The sequence below is a fragment of the Pecten maximus genome, chromosome 13 (assembly GCF_902652985.1).
Source record: "Pecten maximus chromosome 13, xPecMax1.1, whole genome shotgun sequence".
NCBI classification, from domain to species: Eukaryota; Metazoa; Mollusca; class Bivalvia; order Pectinida; family Pectinidae; genus Pecten; species Pecten maximus.
The window spans coordinates 22,637,840-22,663,428 of NC_047027.1; the positions used below are offsets into that span (position 1 = coordinate 22,637,840).

General features: G+C 33.3%; 1 protein-coding gene across 1 annotated transcript in view; it reads left to right on the forward strand.

Annotated features, from left to right (window-relative positions):
* Nucleotides 1-2,064: 2,064 nt before the first annotated feature.
* The window catches only part of LOC117340310 (MAM and LDL-receptor class A domain-containing protein 1-like), a gene marked incomplete in the record, with an annotated part of 53,448 nt that continues 29,923 nt past the window's right edge, over nucleotides 2,065-25,589 (forward strand). The window contains 12 exon segments of the mRNA XM_033902077.1: nucleotides 2,065-2,194; nucleotides 8,995-9,131; nucleotides 9,520-9,609; nucleotides 11,365-11,463; nucleotides 12,672-12,752; nucleotides 13,806-13,907; nucleotides 15,397-15,484; nucleotides 17,027-17,162; nucleotides 18,199-18,274; nucleotides 21,229-21,423; nucleotides 22,667-22,793; nucleotides 25,449-25,562. Coding sequence (XP_033757968.1) covers nucleotides 2,095-2,194; nucleotides 8,995-9,131; nucleotides 9,520-9,609; nucleotides 11,365-11,463; nucleotides 12,672-12,752; nucleotides 13,806-13,907; nucleotides 15,397-15,484; nucleotides 17,027-17,162; nucleotides 18,199-18,274; nucleotides 21,229-21,423; nucleotides 22,667-22,793; nucleotides 25,449-25,562 — 1,345 coding nt within the window.

Consider the following 25,589-nt stretch of genomic DNA (forward strand, 5'->3'; position numbering starts at 1 on the left):
AAAACAAATTGATTTCCCGTCATTCATCCATTTCTCGTATTTCATTGTAAATGTACTTTTATTATAGTTATTGAAATGAGTAAAAGAAAAACATATATTAATGTTAATATTTCCACGCACTTGGCGAATTGAAACAAGAATAGGTTCCAATATCAAACAATAAAAGGGAATTCCGTACCATTTCTGAAGGTCGGGAAAAGGGTGTATATATAGAGTATATTGAATGGTTTACCGTTTGATATCACATATATTTCACGAGCATGACAAAATATCGATATTTTCACGAGTGCGAAGCACGAGTGAAAAATATCGAAATATTTTGTCATACGGGCGAAATATATATTAAATTAAACGGAAAACCGTTCAATTTTCTTTTTCTTTCTGCACTTTATATATGTTTTCATTAAAAACATCGAACAATTAAGTGTATAAAAGTGCAGGAATCAGAAACATAATTCATGACGGCTTCTCGTTGTGACGTTACTCCACGTCAACTTGACGGCGCTATTTTGAAATGACTGATTAGCGCAATTTAAGTGTTGGCAACTGTTATCGGAGAATCTGTGCATGAATAGCCACAACTAACGTCAAGTGAGTACTTTACCAAAAGCTAGTTTGAATATATCAGACATACAGCAAAATAAACAATTTAACTTTCTTTACATCGATACGAAAAATCGATAAGTTTCCTTGAAGTGAATACAAAGGTTTGATCTCATTGGTCGAAAATTAAAAAAAAAATTATATTTTCACGGCAAAATCTTACATGTTCACTGCCAAATCTTATATTTTCACTGCTCATCGCTGCAGTGAATTTTTTTTTATTTGTTTGATAAAATTTCTATATTTCACAGGCAAAAATACAATAAAAGGGAATTCCACACCATTCCTGAAGGTAGGGGGAATGGTATAGGGGCCAGTTGCTCTGCAAAATTCGCTCTTTACACTAACTCTCATCTACCCCTGACTAGAGACTTGTGATTGAAATTCGGTAAAAATGACACACCCGGTCTTCAACATAAGTAATGAGCACCAGGGGTCTAATTTTCCCCGAATTTTAATTCAGCCGCCCAAAACATCGGAACGTGTGTTATACGAGGTCCAAATACATGTAGACTTTAGATTATCAGGTCGCTGTGTTTCGTTGGTTTAAGATCTACGGTCTCACAGACCGGTGAAAAGCTTCCAAGAAAGATACCTCAATAAATCTCATTACACGACAGTGTATCTATTGCATACTTCAGATTATATGAAATACACGATTTTTACCTAAACACGACCATCCCCAATTCAAAATTCAGTGTAACGTCTTCGTCCTCTAGCTTGTTTTAAGAACTTTCCTTCCAAGAAAGGTGAAATAGCGATACAGGTATAGGGTTTTGAACTACACTAGGACGTCTTCTGTACAAAACCCAAGTAAGGATGTAAAGTATTATTTGAATTAAATAATGTTTGCTTGCTAACCATCATGTTAATCTATTCCTTTGTGTACGTCACGTGATTGCCTTATTGGGAGTCGCGACCAAATAGGAGATATAATGTGTATTGTTTGTATGTGGACATTCAATTTTGCACATAAATTACATGCATGATGTACAAACGATGCATAATGATGTGCGCACGATGTTCATTTTTTTAATTTATTTTATTTTATTTATCTATTTCTTGGCGAATTGTGCGATCGGGCGATATTTTGCTTCCATTCGTTATCATCTTCCAATGTTAAACTTTGGTGTTATGAAGTTTCTCCCCCATCAACTCCATATGTTGAGCTTACACAAAAACAGCAGTATAGGTTACAAATAATTGTCAAAAATATATAATAGTTGATTTGCAGTATGGGATACCAGAAATAACTATTAAAAATAATCGATCTCTAAAAAAATATGCAACGTCTCAATGTCGGTCATATTGTAACAACATCTTAAATCTTAAACCAATCAAGTTCCCCTATTTGAATGAGCCAATCAGATTCGAGCAGATCAAGGGATCGGTAATCGGGCGTTTGTCACAGGTGTATATAACACCCCGCGCTCTGTTTGGATTTCCATTGCGTAGCTCGTCAGACAGGTACGTGCCACCTGTACCGCCGAGATGCTGACCTGGACTAAGATGTCGATTGTTAGAGTCTTTTGCTTGCTTGCAGTCTTGAATTGCGTTTCTGGATTTGTCCTCAAGAATGATGAAGAAAACGGTAAGTCTTGCATTATTTAAAGGTCACATGTTTTATAATATATGCATATTTGGGAAATTAGGTCGAATATGACACAAAATCGTGTAGAACGTAAACTACATATGCAGGGGTCTAGCTAATTCGGGATCTAACAGTTATAATATTTGTTTCAACTTTGTTCTTTTGTTTTCGCGGTAATATTATTTTCGCGCTTCTCGTTTCTGAAACATTAATATAAACTTACTTTAATCATTTAATTCATACATGTACAATACACAATCATACAATCATAGTTTGAATGAGATTCGGAAGCAAGTATTAAACTGATATTAATCCGTTTCCTTTTATGTCACATTTAGTAAACGACAGTAAGTGGGAAAATACAAAAGTGAGCAATGCAATACTTGTATAGATGAAAAATGAGGAAATTCAGGAAAGAGGAAACATTGCTCTAAATAATGACTGAGCTAAATACATAATTTGTGTGTTATTCCTACAGAAAAATTAGAATGCGCTTATTTCTTTATTTATAAATGCGCGAAATTTTGACCGCCCCAAAATTAATCCGTTTACAGTATTTATTTGTTTTGTCCATATACAGGATTAATAGGTAATGAAACCAGAGACCTACATGAATTATTAAGATATTGTTTATGACTTAATCACGTAAATAGTCTTTGTTACTTTATCAATACGACGTCCTGTAACATTATAGGAAACCCGAAGATAGAAAAAGAAAGAGATATTATAGTGAACGCTGAAATTGATAAATTTATCGATGTATTAATTCAAATATTCACACAAATACTCTACTGGACTTATATCAAATAAGTAAAAATAACAAAAAAACAAAAAACAAAAAAAAAGTTTAAATAAAAAAGAGAGAACTGTAACTGCAGGCGCTGAAGCTCAAACTATTGTTAATCTTAGCGTTAATCTACCATGCATCTAACCACTAGCCTGAGCTGCAGTGTAGTAATTCTAACATGTATTTGTTCTATCAATATGCTAATCATAAGACATATCTCTCCAAAATGTATGACTTTATGTAGTATGTACTAATGTCTGTTTGTATACAGACATATACACAAACTGTTCCTATGACGCTCGGAATAAAACTTAATTGAAGTTGAATAGTAAGGTGATCCATAATCCATACACCTACATACCTATCGCTTTATTTTCACGGACCACGCGACTTGGTCGGGGGACATACAATGTACCTCGAGTCCGTCAGCCTTCCCAACTAAGAGGTGTATATGAGAAGATATTAAAATGTTTACAATTGAACTGTGTTTTTTTTTATTGGTGTTCATTCCTTAATTGAATTGTTTTTAATGATCATATTTATGTTGGATTTTAGAAAATGACTTAAGAAATTGTTATTTTCGACTGTACCATACAATCCGGCGACGATAAGCATATAACTCATAATTGTTTCATCATTGTCTTCATGTGGGGCCACCCATCCCTGAAGCTTAAACAATATTTCTTTAAGTTTAGTATTTGTTTCTGCATACATATTTTTAATGGCATTGCTTTTCATATGATAAGCTGTCGTTAATCAAGACAATAGCTTCCCCTTTTTTACGTATAGCAACACTTGGGAATCTGTAGGGCTTGAGAAGATTACCTCGGGAAACTTCGGGTATCCTCGGATAGTTCCGTCACATTCTCTCCCAAAGTGCAAAGCGACCATCCAGCTTACACAATACATACAGCGTAGTATTGTCAATGTCTCGATTTCAGAATGTTCATTTAGAAATAAAACATCAAAACCTTCATTTTTTTTTTTAATTTAAAGGTTCTAAGATGTAATTGGAAACCATTTGTTAATTGTTAATTCGATTGATATTACAATTAGTTGATATGCATTGCATTGGACTGTTGGAGAGATTTCCGCTCGAGGAATCCTTTTGAAGGCTGCATGACCCGTAACATATCAATACAATGTATATAAGTATAACTGTTCTCCTAGTACAGCTATTTTAACATTATTGAAATAAAACTGGTACATATATTTCCTCCCACAACTAAACATAACTTTATTTGAGTTATAATGCGCTTTTCCATTGGTTTACTGATTTCGGCTATTCAGTTCTAAACCAAAATATTTCAATTTCTACTCAAGTTGGACTCGATGAAACTACCAATCTTAATCTGTTTCATTTGCTCATGAATTTGACCAGATTAACACTGATCAGTGCGTATGAATACATGGTTAAAATCCTTCCGCGGAACCATTTCACTTTTTCTACATTGTTGTTATAAACATGGATTAATTATTAAAATTATCAAATTGATAATGTATTCTTGTATTTTATGAAAGACCAGATATGCTAGATACTTTTTTTTGACAAAATAATGCTGTTTTTAATCCTAAAATTGCGGACTATTTTACTCGACCGACAAGACATGCACAATCTGGAACTCCTCGGGCTTTTCCGCATTTAGACTTGCACAAGCTACAAGATATTAATATCTAGACCGACTTTTTTATTCGAAAAAAAAAAACAATTGAAATATAAGGATTGAATCTAGATTTTCGCAGTTCATTAAATTTGTCTCAAGAGCAACTCAATTCATGACCCCATGAAATCGACCAAATCAAGATTCAATCCTTAAAACGAAGCAGTTTTTCGCAAAAAAAGAAAAGAAAAAACGTCAAATTGTTCAATGCGATCTTACGTAAATAATATTAGTTATTCGTTTTGCCGTTATTCATCGAATTAAGAAAAAAAAAATTCTGGCGAATGACTTGCGTTCGGTGATTTGGCGATAGAAAAACATGTAGAAATTCACAGTAGAGTACTCAAACTTCTAGGTAGCCTGTTTGCGTATTTTTTTTTATTGTTTCTAATATGGGCTTTGTAGGCCTTTTGAAGTACGACCAAGCAGACTGAGCAAGTCGACAAGAAAGTGGGAAAATTGCGAAAAACTCTAACAGTGCAATACAGAAAGTGACGCCGTCCTTCTGTAGATAAATTGTTCACATTATCATAGCCCACGATTGATTCGATTTGGGGAAAAGTCACATGGGACATGTATCGATGGTTAATGTGCCTCTGCTATATAATAAAACACGTGCAAGGTAACAAAGCTTTGTATCTGTTACCAGTGCTACGTCTCCCTGCGAGTGTGTACCGTGTGTAATTTATGCAATTACTCAATTTGAATATTCATTAGCAAAATTGAATTGTCACTTTCAACTCATTGTCCCAATTCATCGGATTATGCCCTCGTACAATCTCGGGAATTTACACCTGCATACTAATTGTGTAAATATAGCTTCAGACACGCCTTCCATGAATAAATTAGCTATTTGGAAATAATTTACAATCCTGTTGGGAAAAAAAGGTTTTCAATAATTCTAATCTTTTAATTACAATATTCTTCAATCCCACTATCAATTCATTTTTTAACAAAAGTGTCCCAATATTTAGCGACTATTTAACTTTACTACACGAGTTTTACCATAGAACAAGCATCATACTGCATTTCAATTTCAACACAATTTTATTAATTTCAAATACGTCAAATTAATTGGCCGTCACGCTAAGTCTATGTAAGTCCTTTTCAAGTTCTTACTTTAAAATTTGCGGTATATTCTGCAGTGATATCAACTATGACGAGTAAAGGGAGAAAACTCCAATTTAAAATAAATTCATTATATTAATAATCGCCATATTCACCGTACTGACCTGGCGCCGTTGCCTACAGCCAGGCAACGATAATCTATATAGAAAATGAACGCCGAAGACGAAATCGGAAGAACGGTTGAGGTATTTTTCTTGTCTTTTTTTTATGTGATAATGCTGTCTTTCAAGGGAAATAACCCGACCACGAAACAAAATGATAAATTGGCTATAATTTGCAAGGATAACGGATAGAAAAAAAAACACTTCTCATTTTTTTTCTAATTCGCCCAAAGTGCAGACGGGTATGACCAAATTATGGTCTCTTTAAATGGCCGAGGGATAGAAAAACATACCAACGTTTTTTTTCTGAATTCAGCAAAAGTCTTACAAAACAGATCGATATGGTTTGCATTATGCGCATATTTTTAAGGTGTTTTTAAGGTGTTTCTTAACATTACACTTGTGATAACGATGGAAAACGAGGAATATACAATATGGTGCCGATTGTAACGCATGAGTTGGTTTCTATATTGAATTGAAAATTACTTAAGCGACAGGCGACAAAAAGTTTTCATCAATAATTGTTCTTTTGATTTTGGCTGAATACATGTGTTCTTCAAGGGTCAATTCTTGGACCTCTATTTTTCCTAATATATATGAACGATATCGCTGAAGTACTAAAATCTACAACATGTCTCTTTGCTGATGACAATTCTCTAAAATTATCTTCATCTTCCTGTCTAGAAATACGATCGGTTTTAAATAAGGGCCTGGAATCTTTAAATAGACGGGCTAACACATGGCTTGTTAAAAGTCCAGTCATAAAGAAATATTATAATTGTTTAACTATAATTAACTTCATGATGTAGTTTAGCACCGTGGTTTCATTCAAGCAAGTAACAATTTGTGTGCCATATACCACGTAGGTTTCGAACTCGCAACCCAGAGGTTGAGGGCTAGTGTTAAAGTGTCTGTATACCTTAACCACTCGGCCACCGCGGCCCCACGTGAGGCAGTTGCCAGGTACTGACCGTATGCCAGTGTTTTTTCTACGGGTACTCCGGCTTTCTTTCCTCCAAAACCTGGCACGTCCTTAAATGACCTTTGCTGTTAATAGGACGTTAAACATCAAGTATACATTCAATATATCATGTTAATATGATAACAGCTTCATGTTGTCGATTCACCCAGGTGATCATTGTGTAGATAATACTTAAGGATACTGGCATTATTTCTGAGTTGACAGAGAAGCTTACTAGTTATTAAGTTTTCTTAGTGATAGTCACTAGAAGTAGCTTGTAATCTTAGTGCATGATATTTATATACACTGAGCCTGGCCTCTGTGTCACACGCCTAATGTGACTATACATACGGGTAATACATGTATGAAAAAATAACAATAATAAAAGTAAATTAATAAATAAAAAAATATAATTAAAAAAGCAAACAAAAAACAAAAAAAACAACAACAAACAAACAAAAACAAAGAAGCGGTCGTTTATCAGAATATGTTAAACAACATTAGATAGTTAGGCTTATCAAACGTATTTATATATTTTGATTACCAAAATTTGTAACACCGGATGTCCTCAGTTTATGGGTAAATATGCATGACATTAGAATGTTGGTTATTGCCTACAAGACTTCGCACCTATAAATGAGGTACTTGGGGATAAGATGCTCTGAAGTAGGAATGATATTTTCTTTAAAATGTGTTTTTATCATCCAATGTTATTAAGTGGATGGAAATAAAATAAAGCCCCCCCCCCCCCCCCCCCCAAAAAAAAACAAACCCAAACAAACAAGAAACAAAAAACAAATAAATAAATACCCTCCTGAACTCCTGAAAAGCACGCCTCCTCGACTTCGCATGGATGGTTAAAAGGACCATTATTCTAATCTAATATTTTCGTTAAGATTTCTTATTACATGAAGATATTGGTTCCTTTTTATTATTTATTTCTACTTTTCTAAGTCATATCCTTTGTGTCCATCTTTGATTGTGTTAAGGCTACTACCGAAAATTGATATTGAACCCTGCATACTTTTGATTACGGGAAATGGTGATTCAGTCGCTATCACACATATACTAAGTCGCATATACATGTATACATAGTGTTAAGTGCGGTAATCAATGTGGATTTACTCTCAGTCGTGTGTGGTTTCTACTTCTCAGAGCCGACAATATCATACGATAAATTAAAAAAAAAAAAAAAATTGCCGAGAAGAAATATTTTAGATTTGAAAAGAAGAAATTAGAAAGCGATATGTATTTCACTTGAATTATATTCATGTACAAGACATCAAAATTTTTTTTACAATGGAACAAACAATGAACTGCTATGTGAGCCTCTGTTCCGAAAAGTTATATGATTTCTAACATATATGAATAAAATAGATTTTTTTAAATTTTCATTGCGGCTATGAATACCAATGCGGTAGCGCGCCTCGGAGGATATGTAGCTAGCTACTGGTATTCATAGCCGCAATGAAAATTTAAAAAATCTATTCAATTCATATATTTACATAACCTTGATTTAAAAAATTTATATCGAGAAAACGAGAAATTTTATTAAAAAGAAAAATTTGTCATGTATACGACGAAACGCCAAATTATTAGAACAGCCGGGAGATCCCGCCTATGCACCACGCCATTGTTTGAATGTCGTTCCGCATTTTCCGGTATTTTTTGTTTAATTTTGTATAATGTTTATTTATTATTTAATTCTTGAATTATGGTATAATTAATTAAAATGTATATGCTCTCTCATTTTTTTTAACACTTATCTCGTACCAACGTTATTGATCCAAGGGAAGCTACTCTTCCTGTCTTACTGTCGATGGCGTATTAATATGACCCGATTAATCAGGTGATCTGCACGAGAGACAATGTTTTCATACGGTTTTCATAGTGTATTCATGGTCATATGTTTGTTGTTTTCACTTGGTATGCTCATATCAGCAAACCACATTAGGAATGTAAATATAAAATGTTTGCTGAAAATGCATGGTACTAAGATGTATATCCAAATCTATTACAAGTATGTGTACATGCAATTGCTTACAAAATGACAAATGCTTTGTCATTACCACTGAAGTACTCAAGTGAGCGATACGGGTTGTGTGTTCTGAGTGAAACACGCAGACTTATTTTCTGCAATAATCTATTTTTGTATTTTACAGTAAATCAAGAGATAAATGATTACAAGAGGATATTACAACTTCTCAGGAAGGAAAAGTTACTAAAACTAGCTAATATGCATATGGACCACAAAACTACACAACGGAATGCTGAGGAAGAGGAAAAAGGCCAAACGGAGGTATTAATCATCACGATTTGATAATTATAGATAGATAATAATATAAACAAATAAAGAATGAATTAAATAAAATTAAATAAATAATAATAAAAAAAAATAATAATAAGGAGACCGAGGTATTTATCATCAAGATTTACTGAAAATAAATGGATATATATGAATAAATAGATAAATAAAATAAACAAATAAAGAATGATACAAAAATACGCATCACATTCGCACTCTTATGAAATGTCTGAAGTATACTTTCTACTTCAAATATTCCATGGCTGTATTCTTTTGTATTTTTGTTAATATCCCGTTTGTAATTAATATCATTTAATGCTTTTAATATTCAACCAATTAACCTGAAAAAATCGTTTGAATAGTACAATGAATTGATTTACAGGAAGAGGAGATTGAGCCTATTCCTACCGTGTTTAGCAGGGCCTCTAATCGAGGTTTCGAGAATAATGATAGCAGTGAAGAAGACGGAGAGGTATGTTAACAATGCTGTATACATATATCAATATTTATATTTCCACTCAATTCAGACTCAATGAACCTACCACAGTTAACTCGAGTCATTTTTCAATGAACTATATCAAGTCCGGCGTAGGAATACATTTGTCGAGCTTGGACTATATTCTTTTTATTCCTTTTCAAAAGTGATCATATTTATATGAAATAAATTCCTTTAAAACTAATATTTGTTTTAATTCGCTATTAAGTTTGTTCACGAAAGAAATCCCGAAAGTATTAACCATATGTAGACGAAGAGTGATGACGTACATTTCGGTAAGTTCCGTGGTAGACTTGCACAAGTCCCTATTTGTCAAAGACAAAATATCGTACAAAATATCAAAAAAATATAAGTATAAGGATTGAATAAAGTTATGTTGAGGTGTATGGGGGTATAAACCTCAATAGGTCTTGAGACAAATTTATTATGACAGTTCATAAAATTTGTCTCAAGACCTATTGAGGTTCATACCCCCATACACCTCAACATAACATTATTCAATCCATAAATATATATATTATGTATACCTAAGTGTGTTGTCTGAGGGCAAGCAAAGGTTTCTTTAAATGCATGACCAAAACGTACAAAGGCTTATATCATATTTGCTGATAAAAAAACTGTCACATTTGTCCAAGTTTATGACCTTGACCCACTACCATGACCTCTTAAGAATCAAAAGGCATTTGTGTTATTGCTAAGTCGAGAGGCTGGATAAAGGCTTGGCTAGAAAAATGAAATAACAATGTCGTAATGTGTACAATGACTAAAAAGTTAAGTTTCATAGTTAAGGTTAAACGGGGTCTGATTGGCAAACATCATGACCTATTTCTGAACACCCCAGAACCCATCATCGTGCTTGGATGGATGGCTTTGGCATAAAGTGTGCTTTTTGGTGTCAAAGCCCCAAAAAAAAAAAAAAAAAAAATATGCTATGCATATTGTGTAGACAAAATTCAAAGAATAAGAAACAATCCATAATATAACTGTATTTCAAGACACTAACTTTTACAACTAAGATACATATCTAGATCACTTTATTTTTTAGGTTTTAACTGATGAAAAAAATAATGAAATCTGTAAATTTACATAATTGAAAAAAAGATGCTAATCAGACAAAGGTCATTAATCGCGAAAGTCACCCCACGTATATCATTTTGTGATGTATACCGTATAATGGAGCAGACAAAAAATATATATAATTCGAAGAAATACCCTCAAAATGTATTGATCACATGTCGAAATCGTAAAATGAAATCGTTTACAGTCGTATACATATATAGTCGACACAGCAGAAGCCCATACAGGTTACCATGGATACTAGCAGTGCTGGATCTTCACAGTAAAGAAATTGTTCACTGCCAAAGTAATCCAGAAACCGAATTCATTAAGTAAAAATTGGTTCACAAATAAACCCCCTAAACTTAAATGATCAATTTTAATACTTGATATTGGGTTTTATGACAGTATGGATACAGTATTAAGGAGTTAGTTAATGTATTACCGCAGTTTGTTACGAACGCGCCAAGTCTATTTTTATTTCTCAAAGTCCTATGATATTAAACATGTATATAGTATGCAGGTTTTCATTAAACGGAAATCTGTCTTTCGTACACATCCCAACCGCAATTTACAAATATTGTTTTTATGCCTGCTCTTTCAGTGAATGCTCTGTCAGCTACATTGACAAACAGTATTGTAATAAAAAATTATGTTTTTTTAAATACTTTCTAGGAAAGTGAAACCGAAGAGGAGGAGATAGAAGTTGTAGAAGGGCTGCAAGACAGATCTTTGGAAAAGAGAGAAAAAGGCCATGCCGCAGAACTAGAAGGAGTGAGGATTTTGTTTTGTTTTGTTTTGTTTCAACACACATAATACAACAATCACTCCTTCCAGACATCACTTTACATATTTATAGCCCTTAAGAATCACTCCTTTCAGAAGTCACTATGCATATTTATAGCTCTTACTCCTGTCAATTTAGATAAATTTCAATTTCAATTTTCAGTTTGTTTATTTACGTTGAGCTTTACAGCTCATCAGTACAAAGCACATATAGCAATTAATATACTGTTCAGTTGGCGGGCACTGCATGATAGCAGTGTAGAAAAAAGACAATAAATTGAGTAGAGAATGGGCAATTAAAAATTAGGCGATATACAGCAAATCATACTTTTTCGTATTTGTATAGTATCATATATATATATTTACTCAGCATTGATAAATCTTTGAAATTAGTTGAACATATTGATTAAGACATATGTACAGAAAGTATATGGATATGTACGTGAATTACGATCTTCAAAACATTTTTTTTTTCCAACTTCCGGTTTTATTTTCCAGACATATAATATTGGGAGGCTGCCAAGGTTGGCAAAACATGTCCTCACGCAGGAGGGCTCTCACTCCACATAAACAATACATCTACTTTCATATCATACATTCCAGTTTTGAGTACATTATAGCAGATACATTGATTATAGGCATACTAACCTTTTAATAAATCTTCAAAACATGTCCTTAATGCTAATAACTACAGGTCGATAAAGACCATAGAAAGTTTTATGTCGAAATCCTAATCTCATTTCGAAATGTCCTATATCCGTATAGTGATATTACCGTATTGTGATATTTTCCGTATTGTGAAATTATCCGTATCGTGATATTATCCGTATTGTGATTTCATCCGTATTGTGATGTTATCCGTATTGTGATATTTTCCGTTTTGTGATATTAACAGCATTGTGATATTATTCACACATGTTTGATGCTTGCTGATGTCCCAATTGGTTGTGTTGCGAACAACGTAGTTCTTAATTTATTTTGAGAATTTGAATTAACCCCGATATATGGCGCGTGTCGTTGATGAAACAAAAGACGCTTACTCTATGAGGATACGAGGTTGTGTTGCCATTGTATTTTTGTCCGTGCATTTAATATGCTTTTATTTTTTTTTCTACTATTAATAGTTAATTGATTTTGTTATCAATGTATCATATTCTGAAGATAAGCGTTTTAATGTATATATATTTTATTTGTAGGACGTTGAACCAGATGAGGATCCTGAACTATATTCATTGCTTAACAGTTTTGTAGATGAAAAGAACGGAGTCAAAAAACAAGTACGTATATCTACGACAGGGATGGCGTTGAAGCAATCCCAATAACACTTGATGAATTGTAAATAAGAAAAAAAACGGATCCTACCTATTTTAAGAGAGACAATTCCAGCAGGGTGTCCTAATATAATCTGAATATTCCAATAGTGGTTAAATACATGTCCTGACTTATATACTGGGCTAGGTAACAGCAAGAATGCGCTTTAGTTCACCAATTTATGCCAAACTTATCAAACGCTTAAGATAATTCGAGATAAAGTCTATACCCTTAAGTCACATCTTTAGTATCATATTTTAAGTTTGGCATGTTAACTTCTAATATAGGTTCCCTTTACAAATAGCTATTTCTGGTCCTTATTTTGATGCCTAATAATTTTTAGTCTGATCAGGAAAGAAAATGGTTGACAGACCATTATCCTTTTACAGCAGATGACGTTTGTCGTGATTTTTGAGAAATATTGCGAGGAATTTGATCGTAACTGAGATGTAGAGTTCTTATTGTCTGTTTTTCACCATTTTTGAAACACTGAAACAGTAGTGAAACAAAACTATCGATCTTTCTAATTGATATTTATAATTGCTGCTTCATAGATAGCTTCCAAATATCCAGAAAATGGCATGCGTAATAAACTATTCAGAGACCTAAAATAAATGGACAGTAAGCTGATAGGATCAAATGACTGATACATTGATATGCCTTAAATGATACATCAAACCCCTATTTGATTACCTCACCAGAATGTTTATTTTATTCTGAGATAATAACATATGAAGTGATCAGGGCTATTCAGTATTATGTGATAAACATGTGAATGTTGATACATGTACATTTCAGCAAGACATTTTGAAGTTAAACATTATTAAATATGACTGCAAAAGAAGTAAAAAAAAGTATATTTTAACACCGTCAGTTGTTTGTCATAATGAATTTCTAAGGAAAGCCATGATAAAAGACTAATCCTATTTGATAAAAAGATTGTTATATTTTCTAAACGTTGGAATACTCTAATTTATTTCAATTGTACAAATTTGAAAATGTCTATTTTATTGGTTTAGAGAGCTAAAGCGCATAAAAAATTCAAGGCCCAACAGAATTCACAGGACTCGCACAGGTTGACACACCAACAGAAAGTGGAATTCGGCATCGAGTCTGAATATGTAAGTAATAATCCATACTTTGAATTACAGTTGATTTCTTTTTCTATCTATAAATACTTTTTTTATCAATTTATCTTTGCCTTTGCTTGTTCATTCTCTTATTGGTATGACAATCTCTCTGTCTGTTTTTTTTTTACACTAATCTCAATTAAATGATTTCGGTGTTGAGACTAAACATGTAAGTATTAACCAATATTTAAATACACTGTTGTTGTCTAGCTATTCTTAAATACATGATGTACCATTAGACTTTGACATAGTTTGTGCTTGTTACCTATACTGTTGATATGTCCATCAATGTCTGGCTGTGTCTATCTGCCTGGGGTCAATTTTTCTTTTTATCAACTGATATCTTTGATTTTTTCAAAGGAGCTTTTATAACCATGGTATGCATTTTACAGAGCAACATTTTGGTGCAATTATTTTTTGAAATGTTTATATCGCTATTTTAATTTGATACGTATACGTAGCTGAATTTATTTTATCCACCAAACCTTCTACGCGTTATAATCATGAGGTTTACTGGAGATATATTTTCCTTTGCAACACATAATAGCCATTTTTTAAACGCAGTTTCTCTCATAATATTATGGTATTTTAATCTTTCCAGCGCATGTGTCTTACCTCGATATAGGAAACCCAAAGTTTGCTGCCATATGAATGGAATGTATATATATCGTTTCTAAGACAACTGATGGAAGCATTAGTTTTTATTTTCCATTTCATTTATTGTGATACAGAATCCATAAGATGATTCATCAATGCCACTGATAGCATCAATATTTCGTTTCTTATATCATGATCTTTTGGAATCGTGATTCATGACAATAATGTTATGCTACCTAACTTAGAGTTACTTCCCCCTATTGAATGAAACATAGCAAATGAGGCAATACATCAGGGTAATCAAGCGGAGCTATAACCCAAATCGCACATATCTTGGCCTAGAGGTTTAATAAAAGTATCTTGTAGTCATTCTGCTTTTGACTGATTTTCAAAATGTTGGCATTACTTCAAATCCATCAGTATTTGATAAATAGGTTACATTCTATTAAGCTATAATGACGAAACAACTCGGGGCAATACATGTAAGCTGTTTGAAAACTGATGCAACTGAAATGAAAAAAAGGAAAACAAAAACTTACTTTAAAAGTGGTAGCAGTCTTCCAAAAAAATGCGAGACTACCGGAGGTTTTGCAAAATGGTAGATGTTTAAACTAAATATCTAAACACTGATAATACGATAATAAGCATCTACATTGTTTAAATACTCAAGTGACAAACTGTTGTATGTTGTATACATGTGTCCTGATATCGACATCGAGGCTTCTAGCATTCGACCATTATTTTCCATTAAATTCATTAAAATTTCTAAACCTGTCAGCAAAATTATGTTTTCGCTGGCGTTAAGGAAATATGTCCCCTTTCAAAAACTGTTAGTTTTGCCATCAAGGCAATAATACTAATTAATGCTGATATTGTGTTTTAGCCAGGAGAGAAGAAGAGGAACTTTATCAAAAATACAGGCGTATTCTGGTCACAGGGAATTGTACCTTATGAGATCAGCTCTAGTTTTTGTAAGTATGCTTATATCCAAAATTGTCATTGCGTATAAAAGCAAAATATATGCAATCTTCTTGGTAGTGTTTACCCTATTATGAATTAGGTTTTTTTAACAATAGCTTACTATTATTGTTTTGATAAAATTTTGATAAATTAATGGCCTTAATTCAATATCGATCCATATTGTGCTTTACACGTCAGAGTTTTTAAAACCAATACAATATGTTACAAACTCTTTTACTTTACTTTCACTGATTAAAGTTGCGTCTTTCTCTGGAGTGACCTAACATTGTAACCGGACCGATGATTGATGTAAGGTTGGTGTTACTAACACAGAACTGGATTTACAATGATGGAACAGTTATTGAATTATACTGACAGCGAATCAACATTAATAGTTATGTTGTCTACATGTCTGATACGATTTTATCGCAATTTTATGTAAGTCATCACTACGGAATGACAATCGATTCTTAAATAAGGTTGCGATATCTTGGGATAAATGACTCTTTCAGATGCAGAACTAGTGTAAAGATTGTATACAAACATTTCTAAGGGACACCACTAGCGTGTTTATATATTTTTCTTAATTAGACCAAATAGATGTTGCAGAGTTTGCATGCAAAAGGTGTGAATTGAGCTTTTGACGGATAAACTAAGATTCATTAGTAAATGTATATCAAACTATGAACCATGTGTGATATCAGTTTTCATATTTGAAACTATCGGCATGTACCATCAAGTCGCTGTCATTTACTCTTTTCTTCATCTCAGAACCACAATATTGCTAGTGAGTATGCAAACTAAACTAGGACTAGTGTCTTTATACTCAATATAGTGATAAAACCGTTAAGAACAGTAGTTCATTTATGCATTGATGTCAGTCTTTTTTTAGTTTCATCGGGGTATTCATATCCCTATGAAAACTAAAAAAAAAAAAAAATGACATCAACGCTTATAATTAATTTTTGAAAATGATTTTCTAATTTAAAACATGTTTTATGTACAATTTTACTGGTTTTAAATGGGATTTTTTTTCAAATCAATACGCAACGTCAATTGTCGTATTGAGACGTCACATTTTTCGCGCTATTCTCGGAATTTCTTTCATAGAAGAATAAAAAGATTTTTTTCGACCAATCACATTTGAGTATTTACCATGAAAACAAAGAAAAAATAATTATTGTAAAATTGATAATTCTGCAATGTTAAAAAAGTAGATTTGTAGGCAGAGACTAAGCTTTTATTATATCCTGGTTTAGGTGTGTGTTGTTGAACGTCATATCAACACTTGCAGTGATATAACACTCTTGAGAAAGTTCAAAATGGACTTAATGTTTATTCAAATGATAAAGTAGGAAGGCTAAGGCGACCCGTCTAATATAGAGCAGCAATCGTTTTATTTGAATGATGGGTATTTACGTAATGTATTACACTTATATCTATGTATACATTTATATAAAATAACATACATATATGCCATAAATGACACCAGTGCGTAAAAAGAAACTTATTGAGCTTTATGTTGTTACACTGCCTATTACTTTCTCTTTCAGCAAGCGCCGAGAAAAGTGTAATCCTACAATCAATAGAAGAAGTCGCAAATAAGACCTGTGTCAAATTTCTACCGAAGGCCTCAACTGATTCTAACCAGCTTGGACACACTTCTTACATCGAATTTTTTAGTGAAAGGTAAGTAAAACTATGTTGTTGGATTTTGCTCTCATCTTCTTGCCAGTGCAATTTGTGGGAAGTTTGAATAATAAGTTTGGGATTTTCGTGGTACTACTACTACTACTACTACTACTACTACTACAACTATACTACTACTACTACTACTACTACTACTACTACTACTACTACTACCACTACTACTACTACTACTACTACTACTACTACCACTACTACTACTACTACCACTACTACTACTAACACTACCACTACTACTACTACCACTACTACTACCACTACCACTACTACTACTACTACTACTACTACTACTACTACCACTACTACTACCACTACCACTACTACCACTACTACTACTACTACTACTACTATTACTACTACCACTACTACTACTACTACTACTACTACTACTACTACTACCACTACTACTACTACTACTACTACTACTAATAATAATAATAATAAAATCATAAAAAAAAAAATAAAAATAGAAAATAAAAAATGATGACCTTAAAATAATATATCCTGTATATGGCTATTGATAAATTTTAAGATGTTTTGATTTCATGTGATCATTGCGATGTCAAGCAGGGGTGTGTCGTTCGCTTTGTACGTGAATGTATACATACGTACATTCATATGTTATTTTTTTGTGAGTGCTTTTTAGATTAAGTCAATTTAATTCTTATTCATGCATTTGATGCATCATGGTGAGATGGTGTTAAAGTGCTGCTGTTGAGGCTAGTAATGTTTGTAAATTTCCCTAAAGAGTGAGATTTTAAGTTCGTGCTTTGACGTTACCTACTTTTAGTGGTTTGTGTTTCTCGGGAACGTGAGAACGAATCTGGCGTGTTAATGCTCATAGTGATCCTTATTGCTCAGAATAGCATCCACCGTATGCTATCCAATGAGATTATCACCAGCTACTACAAGGACACCCGCCTCTAAATGAGTTCACAGAACAGTAAATTAACTCTTATAAGATCGCAAAGACTGGTGAAATATGAAATTATATTATAAACATACTGATCCATTGCAGTGGCTGTTGGTCCTACGTTGGGAGGGTGTTCGCCAACAAGCAACAGATAAGTTTACAAAGTCCAGGCTGTGTTTCAGTAAGTACAACAAGAATAAAATCAGGGTGTCTCTTCTAACTGTTACACCTTCAGTATTTTTGATACTTTAATACATATGGATTGTTTTGTGTCCCAGGGATGCAACGAGGAAATGCAACAGTGTCATTTAATCTTTAATATCTTTTAGCGAGTGCGTAGTGCGTACGATATTAGCTTAATGAGTCATGTAATAAATATAATATCTAACAGTCTCTAACCAAATATAGTTCATTAGTGGGGTTCATATTTTGATATTTATCAAAATTTTAGCCTCGCGAGTGAGACATGTTTGGTATTACTGAAGACACTGTTCTGTATTCTGTTTATTACATTTTTAAAGCAAAATATCTCGATTCAGCTTTAAATTTTCCCATTGTCGTGTGAAAGCAATGTTTTTATTGGTTAAATCAGAAAAAAAGACACTTAAGAAAAAGTGATATTTTTTCACTTCTGACTAACATAACTTGTATAGAACTAATAATTGTGATATTTCACTTGTAGAATGTAATAAAGTGTTCATGTAATAGATTGGTGTAAAAACTGACAACTTTGTTTTTGAGTCATAAAAAAGAAACCAAATTTAATACCCAAATGGATTTATACGTTGCTAAAATCTACCTTGAATATCTTAAAGATACCATATGTCAAAGATTTCAAAATGTATAAGAAATGCAAATCTTATCTCACATTTCAACACGAGACTCTCAAAGTTTCATATCTAGAAGTCCTTAAAAATAGGCGTAAATTCATTCTCGATATAACCAGATTACTCCCTTCCCCGATATAAGATATCTTGTAGACGGCCCTTTTGAATTCAGACAGGTGAAGTTTATCGTCGCTATCGATCGGAAAGAGCTTCTCTCATTTCCAAGTTCAAGTATATCGTTCAAGGCACTTACATGATAACGATGTGTAAAGTCAATACTAAACGGGTGTTAAGAAAATCCCTGTAATCAATGTCGCTGTTAGAAATATAAATATATTTAAAATATATATAAAAGAAATATAACCTGGAATACAATATTGGAAAATAAATCAATAATAATAAAATAAATATTTTCAAAAATATTCACACTATCAAAAAGGCCAACATTCGTATGAGAAAATACAATAAGGGTTAAACCTTCCCGATACCCTGGTGACTATAAAATATAACTGAATGTGAATTATTAAAAATCGAAGGCCATTACAGAGGGTCACTTTGAAATTCATAGTGCAAAATTGCATAGTAGAGGTTTTTGAAATTCCAGGTCAAGGTTGTTGTTACTAACGAAGAACTGGATTTACAATGTTAGATTTAATTTATAAGGCATTTTAATCTCCGTAGTATTACACTAATTGATCATGAAAAATATAAAGCTGACAGGACAACCATATTTAAATTGATTACTCATTCCACTTACAATCTATTGATTACGAGGGAAAGAGGAAGAATGAATTTAGAAAATATTAAGAGATCAGTCGTACCTATAAATGATAATTTGATAGTTGATACCATAAACCCTTTGATATCTCTTATGTTGAATTATATGTGATTATCTTCCCTGTCAAACGACCAGTATCTTCATGTCCTTCAGTTATCGTGAAGAGATTTTACAAGTATCATGGAACATTGAACTTTGTATGCAGTGGTGGTCGGGTGGCACAGTGGTACCACACTTGTCTTTCACCTAGGCTGCCGGGGTTATATTCCCCGATCGGACGTGAGAATGTATCGAGTCACCTGCCCGACCACGTAGGTTTTCCCTAGGTACTCCGGTTTCCTCCCAAAATAAGACCCCTCGCGCGCTTCCATCAGGGATGATTTATATAAGCTAATATAACTTGATTAGCAGTTGTTGTGAAATAGAAAAAAAAATTATATGTCGTCAAAATTTTGCAGGAAAATTGTGACATTGTGTCGTTCGACAAGCCTGCACTGTCGTTTACACGCAGATCTCCTACTATATGTTCGACTAATGTTATTTAAACTTGGCATGCTTTATTTTTCAATTGACCCATTTGAAACTTAGTTGGCCTAATAGCGCCATTTATAAAGTTTAAATATTTCAGTTTGCTATATATATTCAGCAATAGATTTATTAATATTATTGGTACATTTGACAACCCGTTCTGAAGCGTATGTAGATTACAGTGATCAGGATGACCTATTTGTGATATATTTTGATCCAACTGTCACCCAGTGTCAATATAAAAGGGGGCCGCGGTGGCCGAGTGGTTAAGGTGTCCCGAAACTTTATCACTAGCCCTCCACCTCTAGGTTGCGAGTCCGAAACCTACGTGGGGCAGTTGTCAGGTACTGACCGTAGGCCGACTTTCCTAAACCTCCAAAACCTGGCACGTCCTTAAATGACCCTGGCTGTTAATAGGATGTTAAACAAAAACAAACTAAAGCCTTATAACATTGATATATATATATTGTTGGTTTTTGTGTGCATTTTGATTTGCCCATTTTTGTGATATATTTTCCCCTTTCATGCTATGTATTTATGTCGTATACTTCGTTCTCGCTTGGTACAATGTTACATTTTGTTCAGCATAAACTTATGGCGTATGTTGTTCTGCCTTGGATTACTGATATTGCTAATGAATTTGTGAAAGTGTTGTTTTAAGTTCCATTCTGTCAATACTTTTGTCCCAAATGAACAACGAACCTTTGTTCAAGTGTTTCCCAGTTTAGACACGGTATTTAACAAGTACCCGTCTGCATTGCATTTCGTGTCATTATAAATGCATTCTAGAGACAGATAGACAGACAGAGAGGCAAACAGAGAGACAGACAGATAAAAATAAATGAATCTGCATCAACGAAACATTTTTTTATAGTTTATCAAAATAAAACTAAGTATATTAAAAATACCAGATAATAAGATTTTCAAAATGAAACAAAAAATAAAAGATACGTTGATGTCATAAGGGTAGCCGATGACTGAATAACAATTATATTTTGACAGAAAAGCATTACAATTCATGAGATGTTGCACGCCATAGGTCAGATGCATGAACAGTCTCGTTCTGACCGGGATAACTATGTTACCATGCTATGGAACAATATCAATGGTGGTACTGGTAATTACAACATGATTAAGGAGAACACGCTAGACAACAACCCATATGATTATGAGTCAGTCCTACAGTACAGTCTCACTGTAAGTATTTTTTTTTTTTTTAAGATTTAAACTGCGTTTACTATCAGTTTGGAATACACAGACATTTACTTTCCTTACTAGAACCTTCAGTATGTCGAAATACGTAGTTTTATCGCCGCAAAATATTTGACGGGTATTATATTGAGGCAAGCGAACAGCTGGATGCGGATGACATTCTGGCACAACAGTCGCCCTTATATTCTGAAAGCTGCAATATTGTTGAAAATAATGCTTTCCAAATCTGTGTGCAGAAATGGTACTGCAAGTTATGCAATAGGACAATATCTGTACAAACATATTGATTTAGATAGTTCACGTCCATTTTCAAATAGGAGATGCCGATGGTCGATAAATGAGGGCTAATGATAGGGGACATTTTGGGGATCAACTTAAGAAGCGTTACTTCGTCATAGATATATGAAGTATGATATTATTCTTGAATTTGTGTAGCTTTCTAATACATCTTAAATCTTTCATCTCAGGGGGTGTATACAATTGTATATGTCTATGCAACATGATACGAGTAAGATCCTCATTTGTATGAAAAAAGGAAAAATTTGCACATGTAATACTAAGAATGAACTACTACAACTTTTCGGGTACAAGAATTGGGAGGAACATTTCACTCATTCAGTTTTTTAAATATCTGTCAAAAAGAACCACAAATTGTGTCAGTTTTTGCTACACAAACTGTGCAGGTTTTGTATAAAAAAAACGTGCATCTTGATAGCTACAACGGGTGTTGTTTTCGTCACAGCAAGCTAAGATCGGTAGAGTTGGCAAATCATTGTTGTAAGGACATTCTTTTTTTCAGTTCAAAATCAAAAATCCTAATGACTATTATCATTTATTTACTTTTTGCTTAAAAATCGTGTTATTCTTAATGCTTTTCCCCAGTCGTTAAGCGTAAACGTTAACCCATGATGCCGAAATACTACAGTCGCTGAGACGAAATATAGTAAAAGATGCGAGGATACCCGAACATCTAACTTCAACTATCATACATGGATGCTTCTTATTAAGAAAATTGATTCAATTCTGGTGATTCAAAAGAACTAATTCTTATGATATTCGATATTTAGAAACATTTCTAAATCCTTTTTGTTTTGCACTGAAGACGCGGAAAATGAATCCAGCTATATAAAGAAAAAAATTAGTTGTTGAGTGTTTAACATTTAAGAGAAAATTTTAATAATACTAACAAACGTTTTTTTTTTAATTCAATGTTAAACTATTTTTCTAGGCATTTTCAACTAACGGTAATCCAACAATAGAGTTTGCTGATAGGCGGTTGGATTTCCTGGCCAATTCTGCAGTTGGTCTGACATTTTATGACGTTAAAGACATAACTGTGGCGTACCAATGTACCAGTAAGTCTCATTCTAATTCCGTAAAAATATTTATTTTTCTACAATCTCTCTCGTTTGTAAATTAAGCATAAGACAGGTATCATGCTATCTCATTGAAATGTACAATGCTTCATCATCATGATATACAGTAGAATAATACTCTCTATATAATTTGATTCGACTATGATATAAACCCCCACACTAAAGTTAAGATTAATCAATGTTGCTATGGGTGTCTTCGTCTGTATGTGATGAATTTGTGTAAACTATATCTTATGAAACTTTTAACAGATTTAGCTGAAAATTACACCACATCATCACTATCAAATTCAGCAACTGATAAGGTCTTGAGGGTAAATTGTCGAGATCAACTTGATATCACATGATCCCTGAATACGTTTACTTTACATTTGCTGCAAAAGCTATTCTCCATTATCTATTGGGGATTTGATTTTGTGTCTGGAGATTTGCAATTTTAACTGATCTTTTTGAAGGTATTTTAATGGAGACTATACACTCGTGATATAGCTATGTGATAGCGTGTCTGCCGATGTGCACACGAAATCTACACAGGGTATGCACGACAGAACAAATGTGCGATTGTATCGCGCAGGCCCATGTGTGCACAATAGGCGATCAAAAGGAAGTACGTTCGATAGTCATCGTTGTCGATATAACTTTAAGAATTGATTATAAAAAATGTTCGGAACGGATTTGATGAAAAGATGAGATATACATAGTTTCTGTAATAACATTCATGAGATTATATATTTCAGCTTATCCGTCTTTGAGTCTGTCTATAAACAACAGTTTACTTATAAACTCTAATGTTAAGATCGGAAGCTTCAAATGTACCGTAACCCATTCATATTGTTAAATGGACTATGTGTCCTGTATCTGTTTGGATAAGGAAAAAATCAATATCATCATATGTTTATTCCATACAGTTTTATATATATATATTTTTTTAATAAACGCCTATTCTGTCTTTTTGCTTTAAATAACGTTTTGCCTTTATTAAAAGGTTAGAGTATTCTCTTCATAAAACAAAATTAATACTAATCTAATGGAGCTGTCTCTATGGTAAGCATTGAGATTGTAATATGTAATGTGTTATATAAATCCATGTTTGTACCAATGTGTATGTTACTGTTTTGGGAGAGGACTAATATAGGGTTTGCCTGCTGTCCAATCCTATTGTCCTTGTGTCAATAAAATGTTTTGAAATTGATAATTGTTGCTAGCCGCTGTGGGTCAGCGCGATACTCTTGAGTGAACACAAAGAAACTTATAATTGATGGAACATCATCAAGAATGTATGGTGAAGTTACTTTGGAAATTCGAGATGAGCCAAGTTCCTAAAAAACTATCGGTGTTCTTACAAACACAAGACCTGGTTATAGTTACATTGTAGTATGTACTGAAATACCAAAAAGCTTTGATGCATTTTATGGTTAAACACCAACCAATTGCGAAACCTGCAACATCTCGAAGTCAAGTGAGATTAGTTTATACTTATTCAAACACTAAATAATAGTAATGTATTACTAACTTAACATACACAAATGCATAATTAAATAAATAAATGACGGCCACACATGTCCTTCCACTCCATCACATAGTCCGGGTAAAGAAACATAGTCTTTGATGGACACACAGTACCTAATATACTGTTCTCTTTGATACAGTAACCGTGATCGGCGAAATACACGTCACTACATTCACTCCTCGCTCGGAGAGCTCCAAAACAAGGGGAACAACTCCTATGGCAATTACAACATTAATTATTGTCACTAATCTCCACGGGTATATCCGCGGTGGTTACAAAAATGGGTTAGCTATTTAGGTAGCAGTGTACAGTAAAAATGCCAAATTCTGAAAAATATGGCACATGTTTTAGATATGTAAACATTGCCAGTTAACCTTACATATAACCTCTAATAAAGTATATATATTTGAAATCTGTACAATATTTGCAATTTTAATAGAGCTCTGAAGGATAAGTAAACTGATATTTTCTGTGATTTTTAGAGCTGTGAATACCATGGTAACAGCTTAAAAAGTTCTCAAAAATTGCAAAATATTATATTTGACCCAAAATAGCACAACCTATTTAAAATTAGATATCTCTATCCCAAAGACAGAATTAATCTTGTTTGGACACATGTTGTAAATTAAGTTTTTCCGCTATCTTACCTTTTCTGTGGGCTTCCATTTTTGCGCTGTAGTCAAAACTAAATTTCCTGTGTAAACACATGTTCGGAAAATCCGGAACCAATTTATTGATTTTTGTTTTAATAAATGTGAAGCCTGTATGTACTACTTCATACTGAATATACCAATTATAGTTTACATTTATTTTTTCATTTTTTATGCATATCACAATACAGGAGTTATTTGCTTAACAAAAAAATCGCCCATGGCCAGGCTGTCTTACTGTGGTGTGCTACCTTAGATGCATTATAGGAATTTTTATGGGCGACTTTTAAAACGTTTGATATTTGCTTTGAAATAAATCAGAAATTTCATGTCAAACAATTGCATATAACGAAAGGATTTGCTCTTTATTTGAATAACCTTTAATTTTTTCTTTCCGAATAAAATAAAGCGATTTCTTTCAGACTGCTTATCCTGCCGTTCAAAGTAAAACTGATGAGACATGTTCTCTTGTTGCAGGTGCGTGCAGCCCAAAGATATGTCAGAATGGTGGGTTCCAAGACCATACATGTAATTGTTTCTGTCCAGATGGATTGAAGGGTGATGCATGTGAGCTGGTCGACACAGACGTCGGTACGTAGTTTATTTAAAGCCGTTCTT